The sequence below is a fragment of the Arachis ipaensis genome, chromosome B06 (genome assembly GCF_000816755.2).
Source record: "Arachis ipaensis cultivar K30076 chromosome B06, Araip1.1, whole genome shotgun sequence".
NCBI classification, from domain to species: domain Eukaryota; kingdom Viridiplantae; phylum Streptophyta; class Magnoliopsida; order Fabales; family Fabaceae; genus Arachis; species Arachis ipaensis.
This window is the reverse complement of record NC_029790.2, coordinates 4,137,194-4,148,443: the sequence shown is the minus strand read 5'-3', so window position 1 is coordinate 4,148,443 and position 11,250 is coordinate 4,137,194. Positions and strand designations below refer to the sequence as shown.

Genomic DNA, 11,250 nt, shown 5'->3' with positions numbered 1-11,250 from the left:
ATAATATCATCTTTAGTTATATTTATAGTTGAATTTTAATTATTATTAGTTTTATTAATAAAGGATTTAAATAATATTATCATAAAAATGTGAAGTTATTAACAGTGTTGACTATTATACTCTAAGAAGTCAAATTGAAAAGTGAAGATAAAATGTTGAATAACAAATCTATAAAATAATTATGACTGCATTGCTACTTGCTAGTTGTTATTGAAATATGAAATTGTGGGGTGAAGCAAACATATATAATTTCATTATCTCAAATGAAGTGATACGCATACACCTAACTTCATCCAATAATTCATGAGGTTTTGGAACGATGTGTTAGCAGCAATAAATAAATGTTTCTTGTTTCTAATAAGTGAAAACAAAAGAGAAAGAAGAATAAAGTAATGGTGGGGTAGATGGTTGAAAACTAGGCACCAAGCTCTCTTGAGGCCTGTGCTGTGTCTTGCAAAGGCTTCATAACTCAACGCAATTTCATGCAGAAAAATGGAAAATCAAATCTTTATTCTGCATTGATATATTATTCATTCATTATTACATGAATTCTAAATTCTACTTTTACAAAAAATCACACTTCATCTAATGATAAATAAGTGATATCAACGAGTATGAAGGAAGTTATATACAGTGATCTATTTTAAAAATTAGTCGCTATATATTTATGTATAAATATATGTAATTTTATTTATTCTTAATGTGTATTTTAATGTATATTTTATATAATTTTAACATACATGTGATGTCATTGTTTAAACAAAAAGACATTTACTCGAGTAATCGAGTTGGTCAAATGATAAAGTTGATTGAGTAATTAGTTGACTCATCCGCATAAATAAGTATTAGAGGTTGATTGTTTGATTGCATATATAGTAATTTATTGAGCAACGGACAACAAACATTAAATAAAGATCATATATGCAATATATTAGTTCTTGACATGTCGAGTTGGGTATATTACGGAAAAACATATTTTATATTTATCTGATATGAATTGACTATTGTAGAGTCTCACATTCCCTGGCTTTTGATTAGAGTGAATATAAAGAAAGAAAAGATTTGCTGAAAGAACACAAAGAAGAGAAAGATCTCTTTACATTTGCAGACACAAACACAAACACATAGTGATAGCTAATGGCTACTACTAAATTCTGTACATACCCCTTATTCCTTCTTCTTCTTCTTCTCTCTCTTACCTTTGCATTCTTTATCAAGCTTAGTTCATCATCATCAGAGGTTGACACCCTTCTGTCCTTCAAGGCCTCCATTGAAGACTCCAAGAATGCCTTGTCAACTTGGTCAAACACTACATCAACACACCACTGTAACTGGACTGGAATCTCATGCTCCATTAGCACAACCCCACCTTCTGTAACTTCAATCAGCCTTCAAAGTTTGAATCTTTCTGGTGATATCTCAGCTTCCATATGTGACCTTCCAAGTTTGTCTTATCTCAACCTTGCTGACAACATCTTCAACCAACCCATACCTCTTCATCTTTCACAGTGCAGCTCACTGGAGACTCTTAACATCAGCAACAACCTCATATGGGGAACTATCCCATCTCAGATTTCTCAGTTTTCTTCTCTCAAAGTTCTTGACTTCAGCAAAAACAAAATTGAAGGAATCATCCCTGATACCTTAGGCTCACTAAAGAATCTCCAAGTACTTAACATGGGGAGCAACTTGCTCTCAGGTTCTGTTCCTGTTATCTTTGGAAACTTAACCAAGCTTGAGGTTCTTGATTTGTCTATGAATCCAACCTTGGAGAGTGAGATTCCACATGACATTGGTGAACTCAAGAACCTGAAGCAGCTTATGCTGCAGGGTTCTTCACTCCAAGGAGAAATTCCACCTTCTTTTGTGGGATTACTTGGCTTAACTCATTTAGATCTCTCTGAGAACAATCTCACAGGTAAAGTTCCTCAAGAACTTTCTTCTTCTCTCAAGAACCTTGTTTCCTTTGATGTCTCACAGAACAAGCTCTCAGGGCCATTTCCAAGTGGAATTTGCAGAGGCCTTATAATACATCTCAGCCTCCACACAAATGCATTCACTGGTTTAATACCAAACAATTCCATTGGTGAATGCAAGAGTCTTGAGAGGTTCCAAGTTCAAAACAATGGTTTTTCTGGTAACTTACCTTCTGCATTGTGGTCATTGCCAAAAGTGAAGCTCATTAGAGCTGAGAACAACAGATTCTCAGGTCAAATACCTGAATCAGTATCTGAAGCTTCACAATTGGAGCAAGTTCAGCTTGACAACAACACCTTCTCTGGCAAAATTCCTCAAGGTCTTGGCCTTGTTAAGAGCTTATACAGATTCTCAGCATCACTCAACCACTTCTATGGTGAAATCCCACCAAATTTTTGTGACTCACCAGTTATGAGCATTGTGAACCTCTCACACAATTCTCTCTCTGGTCAAATCCCAGAACTGAATAAATGCAGGAAGCTAGTTTCACTTTCTTTGGCTGATAATAGTTTAACCGGAGAAATACCTTCTTCTCTTGCTGAGCTTCCAGTGTTGACTTACATTGACCTCTCAGATAACAACCTCACTGGTCCAATCCCAGAAGGGCTTCAGAATCTGAAGCTTGCACTTTTCAATGTTTCCTTCAATGATCTTTCAGGTAAAGTACCATATTCCTTGATTTCAGGTCTTCCTGCTTCATTCTTGGAAGGAAATCCTGGTCTTTGTGGCCCTGGATTGGACAATTCTTGTTCTGATGAAGTTGGAAGACACAAAAATGGTGGCATTACAACCTTAACATGTGCATTGATCTCCTTAGCCTTTGTTGCTGGTACTGCCATTGTTGCTGGTGGCTTTGTATTGTATAGGAGATCATGTAAGGGAAACAATGAAGTAGGTGTTTGGAGATCAGTGTTCTTCTATCCCCTCAGGATCACTGAGCATGATCTCCTCATAGGAATGAATGAGAAGAGTTCAATGGGAAATGGTGGCATTTTCGGAAGAGTTTATGTTATGAACTTGCCAAGTGGTGAACTTGTTGCTGTGAAGAAGTTAGTGAATTTTAGGAATCAGTCCTCAAAGAGTTTGAAATCCGAGGTCAAGACTCTGGCAAAGATTAGGCACAAGAACATTGTTAAGATTCTGGGGTTCTGCCACTCTGATGAGTCAGTTTTTCTTATCTATGAGTTCTTGAATGAAGGGAGCTTAAGGGATTTGATTTCGAGACCGGATTTTAAGCTGGAGTGGAGTGTTAGGTTGAGGATTGCCATTGGAGTTGCTCAGGGACTTGCATATCTTCACAAGGACTACGCGCCACGATTGCTTCACCGCAATGTCAAGTCCAGTAACATTCTTTTGGATGCAAACTTTGAGCCAAAGCTCACAGATTTTGCTCTTGATAGAGTTCTTGGAGAAGCTGCATTTCAGTCTACTTTGGATTCTGAAGCACCATCTTCCTGCTACATTGCACCAGGTATGAGATGTCATGTGAATTACATAAAAGGTTTTAAGTTTTAACAGTTCTATAGTGAAAACATTCAGCTGAAAATGCAATGCTGTAATTTCTAAAATTTTGATCTATTGTTAACTTTCTAAGGTAATAGCTTGGTTTCTTAGGTGAACTGTTTAGTTGACTTATAAATTGGCTTCTCTGTCTCTTAGCAAATTTGATGGCAGAGCTTGTGTCTCTTGATAGCTGATAAATTAGGCAGAATTCTTCTTAAAATTTACTGATATAAGTAGTTATCCATGACCACAGAATGAACATTTGATTTCACATTTTCATATTTGAAGTTGCATCCTTGAATATTTGTCAAACAGAAACTATAAGTGCATCTTTCTATTAGCTCACTGCACAAATATTTCCCACCTAGTGTGTTCAGCAAATTGATCATTTCATCTTATAAAACATGTGATGAGTTTTTCTATGCATTGTGACATCTAATCAGATGACAATGCTGCCACGTAGACAAAAATGATTTCTTTTTGTTTACATGGCAGCACCTGATCGGATGTCACATGATGCATTTAAATTAAACACCAACATATAATTTCTTTCTCATTGTGGTGCATGATATGATAGCACAATATGGCACTAACTAGATATACTGTTACATTCCATTGCAGAATATGGTTACAGCAAGAAAGCCACTGAACAATTAGATGTGTATAGCTTTGGTGTTGTATTGCTAGAGCTAGTGAGTGGAAGACAAGCTGAGAAAGCAGAATCAAGTGAATCCATTATTGACATAGTGAAGTGGGTTAGGAGGAAAGTGAATATAGCAAATGGGGTGCAACAAATTCTTGATCAAAGAATATCATCAACTACATGCCACCAAGAAATGGTTGGAGCCTTAGACATTGCTCTCCGTTGCACCACAGTGGTTCCTGAGAAGAGGCCATCAATGGTGGAAGTTGTGAAGTCTCTTCAGTCCCTTGAGTTAAGGACTTGCATTGCAAACTTGCAAGATCAACCACCAAATGAGGAACACTCCAATATTCCAATCTGATTATATACATTTTTTTGGGGGGTGTAGTCTTTGTAATGTAAATTATCAGCTTTATATTTCACATGTTTCCTTTTTTATTTTATTTGGAATGTGATGAATTTGGAATATAGAAATTGTTAGAGCAATGACTCATTCAATGTGTCGCACAGGTTACTTACCACTGGTAATGGTAGTCTAATGGGTACCATCTTGTATTTGTTCATAAACTATCGTTTTTTGTGTTGTTTTAGGCTTAGCTTTTTGTGCATGTGATGCCTACTTCTGAAATTCTATCGTACTTTGTGAAGTAAAAAGATTTAGGCTTAAATAAATTGTCCCATATAATATACTTGTTTAAGTCAATATTTTGGGAGTCAAGAGAATTGGTTTGAAGTTTTTAACCTTCAGTGCCTCATTTGCTGATAGTAACACATTCAGTAATTAGGATTATGTGTAATTCTGCATGAATATAATCCATGAAGTAAACTTAAGGTTTTGTGCCTTAACCAAACAAGAGTTCCTAACCCTGAGTGTAAGAGTATAGACATTATCCAATGCATAAGCCCTGTATATTGTAAATTGTAATAGATGCTTGAATATTTTTATAGTAATAAATCAACATTACAATTTCTATTACAAATAGATCATACACTTAAACAACAGAACAAATCAAATCCTCAAATGTTGTGCTATACCAACTTCTCCTTTATATACACAAACTGCAACCTCATGCTTCACTATTACCCAAGATTCTAAAATTATCTTGAATCTTTCCCATTTGTTTCTCTCCTCCATCAACAATTGATTGCACCTATATCTTACATATTCACTTTACCATTTGATGGAAACACACAAAGTATGAATGCAGGATTTCACGTGGACCAGACTTCTCGAAGGAGTTGATATCTAACATTTGTGATACTTCCTTGCTCGTTGTGATGGCCTTCTCCATTAGCAGTAACTGTAGGAGATGAAGGCATCTTATCAATGATGGATGTAAGAGGGGAATCAAGTTCCTCCAGTTCTTCATCACTGGTATATCCTCTCTTCTGAACGGCTGAGGCATTCCTCTCTAGGTGAGACTTTCCTCCGGCCTCTGCAACTTTCTCCGCCACGTTAGCCGAGGAGGGAGGAACGTAGAAAACAGGAGCAGCCGCATACGGGAAACTCCTAGCAGATTCTGGTGACAACTTCCTCTCCGCCATAAACTAAAGACAAAGTAAATAAATTCAGTAAAACTAGTTTTACCTTTAGTAGTAATATAGTATAGGTGCTCCATGAAATTGATATTTTAGGCATTATCAGAGAGAGAATTAGAATAATATATCTGTTCATTTATTAAAAGCAAACAGGTTTAGTTTTGAATGTTGAGAGAAACCACAATAACTAAGTTTGACATCCAATCATTCATAACATAGTATAGTTGAATAACAAAATTTGATGTTCACAAGTTTGATTAAATCAAGCAAAAAACTAAATTATGAATAAACCTCCTCATGCAGAGATTCCAGCACAATTCCTGGAACAGGATCTGGACAGAACTCATCAGGAGTGAAGTTGCAGAGCACCCGTATAATCAACGAAAGGGTGATGGATGGACATACCTGCTCAACAATTAAAGAAACAGAATAAACATAATGATAGAGCAACAAAAAAGAAAGTGAAAGGGAAATGGTACAGAAGAGAATTAACCTCTCGTCTGACTTGTTTATCCATAAGCATATCCTTTGGGAGCATTAGAAGGTCACTCAAATCGTTAAGGAGGAGAAAAGATTTAGGTTTGCTATCGTTGTCCCTGCTCTCATCGTTCTCACCACTCTCCTGATCTTGCAGACAATCTTCAACATCCATGCCGAACATATCAGTAAGCCATCGAGACCAATTGCCAACCTACAGTTCAAGTAGTCCTTTCATAAGCCTAAACAAACTTTCCATAAGATGAAAACGTGAAACTACAGTAGTTGTGCTGTTCACATCAACATGTTTGTAAACCCCAATTTTGTTAGTTCATATTAATCATTTTTATTTCCAACAATCACTACAGCAATATTCTATGCTAGGCAACAAAAATTTGAATCTTATGCCTAATGACTATCCCTCTAAGAAACTGGTGCTTTTAATCAATAGAAGATTTTCCTATTGTCCAAACATTCAAATTCAAGTTATAGACACACCCCATAAGGTTTAATACAAACAAATATATACATACAGAATTTTTCATCTGTGCACCAGAACCAAAGCTCAAATCTCCTGCGGGAATTGGCAAAACCTTCGAATCCACAATAGGATCTGATACAGGATCAGTTGGGATCTCAAGTGCTGACTCCCGAAGAATTGCATTGAACATTGCTACATCTAGTCTAGCTATGCACTGTTCCATGACCTGAGAAAGGTTTTACATCTACTCAGTATTTCAAGCAAAGTAAAGGGGAATGAAAAGCTCCTTACAGAAAGGAAGGATATTAGTAACAAAGAAAAAGCATACCATTCTAGCCAAAACAGGCAAACAACCACACTCATGACCTCCTGCTCGAACAGGACAGAGCCGCTGAAAAGCATCTTGAAAAGCATTTCTCCATAGATTCATGGAAAAGCTCCCTTGCTTCTGATCACCTAGGGAAGGTCCCCAAAGCCTCCCAATGGACTTATTTGACGAGTCTCCAACTGGAGACTGCATATAAGGAGTCAAGGCCTGAAAACATAGCATGCAGCTAAAGTTATTGCTAATGGAGTATGTACTCCTCCCCCTTATACCAAGCAAAATTAAGAAGGGTTATTTCCTTGCATCAGCAAATGCACCTATATCTTGATTATAAGCACCAATGATAATTTCACAATAGGAGACAAACATTTATACCTGCCACCATACTGATTCCACTAGCCGAGAGAATATCCATGATTCTACTCTTTCTAGTGCAGATCCGAATGTTCCTGTCTCTTGCCAATCTTCAACAAACTTCACAAAGCCCTTTCCTTGTTTGCCAATGGAGCCAACTTTCCATTTCAGTGCTGTAGACTTCCCATTTGACTCGGCTAACCTCACAAGGTGGCTAGTTTGAAATGAGCTCCCAAAGGCTTGTGAAAGTATCTCTCTCAGCACAACAGTATTTGACAACCAGTAAGTTAACCTATAACAGAAATCAAGATCAGAATATTGATTGTTCAAAATACATAGCCAAAATCTTGGATTAAAAAAAAAAGGCCAAAATCAGTAGATGACAAAATCTTAACAATGTGGTATAATGTACATACCTTGAAACATCATTACCACAAGATTTGGCCACCAAAATAAGGCCAGAAACAGTATTCTTGGCAATTGTCGCCCGCCGGTCTTGGGTCCAATGCTTACAAGCATGTATATATAACCTAGAAAGGCGACGAGCAGGTGTGTGCACTTTGTGCGCTGAGCTCCCATGCTCTGGTACCACAGAATAAAGTGACACCTCAAGTGCAGCAACTTCTCTTAGTTCCTCTTCTAGCTTTTCAATTCGCACTTCCATTTCCTCAATTTTTGATTGCATGGCTGCATTATCTTCATGCTCAACTTTTACTTCAACATCAACTGTTTCATTACTTTCATCTTCACTTCCTACACTCTGAGCACCATTTGAGGATCCATCCACAATATCAATTTCCTTGACCACATGAACAGATTTTTCATCAATTCCATTTCCATCAGACAATTCTGACGAAAGTTTTGCAGGAGCTTTCACAGCCTTGAAATTGGTTGAAGGAGTGTTTTTGTTGGTAACTCTAGAAGGCCCTTTATTTGAGTTGATAGGTTTCTTTTGATTACCATTGGATACCTTTGCTGCTTGTTTATTAGTTTTTCTATCAGATCTCTCCCTTAATCGACGATTGCCTTCTATAGGAGCTACTCTAACCTTACTTTTGGGATCTTTAGAAGCTTTTTCAGAATTTTCATCATCCTCATTTGTGAAAGAATCACCTTGTGATGATACTGAATCCTTTACTGTCTCCGTATCTGACACTTCTTCATTCCCATCATTTCGCTCTTTCTCCATATCGCTGGAATGACCATCAACTACTTTATTTTTGCTTTCACTAGCTACCATTTCATTAACTTTCATCTCAACAGGTACCTCCTCAGACCTGTTAACATCATCCACATAATGTATAACCATGTTTTCATAAGTTTCCGAATTCTCTGAGACCGTGTTTGAATCACTTGTAAAACTTTTTGCGGTTTGTCTAGCCAGGGGTGCCTTAGATTCTGTTCCTTTTTCGCTTAATGTTTTGGATGAATTATCTTGCAATATATTCTCTTTCCTTACTGTTCTTCTCGAACTCTTGGTCTCACTATTCCTTGCAGTTTTTCTCTTCTCAATTTCTTTCATGGTTTCAAATTCCCTCAAATATCAATTTAATGAAGAAGCTGTGACAGGGGGAATGATAGCATAAACTAACCTTAGCAAGCTGCCTTTGGTGCAACACAATTCTCAGCTCCTAGAGTATGTAGCCACCATCCATACCTACTTCCCAGGATAGTGATTCCTCCGCCTTAAAACTCCAGAACTTCTTGGGGGCTGCTTTTCCAGTGATTCAAAAACAGCTATGATCTACCTGCAAAAGTGGTTAAATCAAAAGGAAGAGAGACAGATATTAGTAAAAATCATTCATCAAGCATAATTTATAACATAGTTTTGAAGGCATTTAAAAATTAAAACATTCATCACAATGATCATAATTTATAAAACTAAGGAGATAAAAATCTCTGTCTGGATGTACCAGCAAGCACAGCACAAGCTAAAAATGGAAAAATCAGCAAGATGACAAGTGCAGAAAGTTTCCACCGAATATAATTCAGGACTTCAGCAGAAACCAACAACAGTGTCGGTAGGCAGATATTAATATGAAGAAATAACATAGATGCATAATGCCAAGCTATTTGATACACGTTATTGCTTCCAACGCGATCTTATCAATTTTATTTAAAATCTAGTAGATTCCTAAAATCGTAATAACACATAAAACTTTCCAATATTCTGTTTAGCGAGAGTAGACAAATAAAAGGAACATCACTAATTTGTCTTAAACCAAGTCAAATTTAGAAAGCAAAAGGGAATGATGGACGAAGACAAAGTGATATCATTGAAAATGAAATATTCTTTAACACGATAAAAATAAAAAAGAGGAAGAAGAATGGCAAACCAAACAAGATGCTTCTAAAGGAAACCATTTTCTGAGTAAAAATCTAAAAAAGGAATCTTGAAATGCAGTGTCAATAAAGTGAGAGTGGTTGATGACTGAATAAGAACGAAATGTGTTCCATTTCCATCAACATCATCAAAATTTGCAAGCTGTCTATTATATATTCCAATAATTTGAATGACGCCATTTTAACAACTGTCACTAATCTGTATCACAATTTCGCCAATCTTTCTTCTTTGACCAACCCTATTCATCAACCAAAGAAAAAAACTTTGTCCGCATTAGTTAAAAACCGCTACATCAACAACAACATGAAGTTACCACAACCACAAGCATCTAAAATCCAAATCCATAAGTGCAACCACAATCAAAGAGAAAACTTTGATGCATGATTCCATATAAAATGACAAGTATATCCACATCCATATCTACATTTGAAGAACAAAACAAGTAAAATGTCATACAAAGAAAGTAAAGTAGAGAATGAGAAGTGAAGTGAGAGTAGTAGTAGGAAACGAACAAGATCTATATAAAAGGTTCCAAAAACGCAGATGAAAGAGTTGGTACGAACTTGTGTGTGGTCAATTCGGAGAGAGCGTTTGAATTATTTGGTGTGTCACGTGAAACGCAACTAACAGAAGAGGAAGAAAGAAAAGGTTGCAACTTGCAAGTACAGAGAGAAGAGAAGCGAAGAAGAAGAAAAGAAGCACGGGGCGTAATGAGAGAGAAAGACAAAGAGGAGTGATTAATACTCCAAAATGATGGAATTAACACCGAGAATCGAACCTAAACCCTTTGGGATTAACCACATTGATATTGTTAATTACAACTTGAGAGGGATAGAGTGCGGGAACGGGGTCACGTTTTTAAAACTGATTAGAAGTAACAGCGGTAACCGGAAAATGTGTGTCGGTGCCACCAAAACTCACCGGCTGTGGCCGGTTAATTAATGGAAGTCAAACTCATGGGTCTTGATGGGATCCTCGTGGGCTCCACTAGGTCTCAACACCGTCTTCCATGACCCTCCCTATGTTTGATTGTTTAAGGAAATAAAATTTCAGTCTTTTTAATATTTTTAGAAATTGAGAAAGAGTATTAAATTATTGATACATATTTTTAGATTGCTCAGACTAAATTTTTAAAGTGGTTCCTGAAATTTATGCTGCACTAAAATCGTCCATAAAATTTTTAATTGTATTATTTACGTTTTTTATATTAGAAAAATTGTATCATATTAGTCACTCACCCATTTTCTGTTAATGCGCTAACGTGGCTTAATGACGTGAATCTTTGATAACACGTGTTACTTCGTAGTTTGACCACATGTAACGGTACGATGATGTGTCGGTCAGCGACACATGGCATGATGACATGGATGGTTATGTCACATGTCACAATACTATTTTACCACGTGTCAAATTATGCCATGTGTTCAAATATTATTTGTCCACGTGTTATTCATTATGTCATTATTACAAATGCACCAAATTGGTCCTTTACTTTGCATACTTATTTTAGTCCCTGAAAATTGAATGTCGCACACCAAATTAGTCCTTTCTTCAATTTTTTTCTCAATTTTTTATAATTTTAAAATTTTTAATATTTTTTAATTCAC

At 36.5% G+C, this 11,250-nt stretch overlaps 2 protein-coding genes across 9 annotated transcripts; one reads left to right on the top strand and one right to left on the bottom strand.

Moving 5' to 3' along the window:
* Window positions 999–4,719, top strand: LOC107645450 (probably inactive leucine-rich repeat receptor-like protein kinase At5g06940). Its single transcript, XM_016349480.2, has 2 exons — window positions 999–3,448; window positions 4,102–4,719. Exons 1-2 carry the CDS (start codon window positions 1,138–1,140, stop codon window positions 4,482–4,484), a joined length of 2,694 nt encoding a protein of 897 aa, XP_016204966.1. The 5' UTR covers window positions 999–1,137; the 3' UTR covers window positions 4,485–4,719.
* LOC107645448 lies at window positions 5,018–10,460 on the bottom strand. 8 transcript variants are annotated; one of them, XM_016349477.2, is made up of 9 exons: window positions 10,156–10,458; window positions 8,892–9,047; window positions 7,716–8,576; window positions 7,321–7,591; window positions 6,949–7,155; window positions 6,673–6,846; window positions 6,156–6,353; window positions 5,954–6,067; window positions 5,018–5,671 (listed from the first exon to the last, which is right to left on the bottom strand). In XM_016349477.2, the coding sequence occupies exons 3-9, from the start codon at window positions 8,552–8,554 to the stop codon at window positions 5,336–5,338; spliced, it is 2,139 nt and encodes a 712-aa protein (XP_016204963.1). In that variant the 5' UTR covers window positions 8,555–8,576; window positions 8,892–9,047; window positions 10,156–10,458; the 3' UTR covers window positions 5,018–5,335. The 8 variants fall into 8 exon arrangements, with proteins under 8 accessions (XP_016204963.1, XP_016204962.1, XP_016204965.1 ...); XM_016349476.2 differs by having other exon boundaries at window positions 10,207–10,458; XM_016349479.2 differs by lacking the exon at window positions 10,156–10,458 and adding an exon at window positions 9,213–9,605.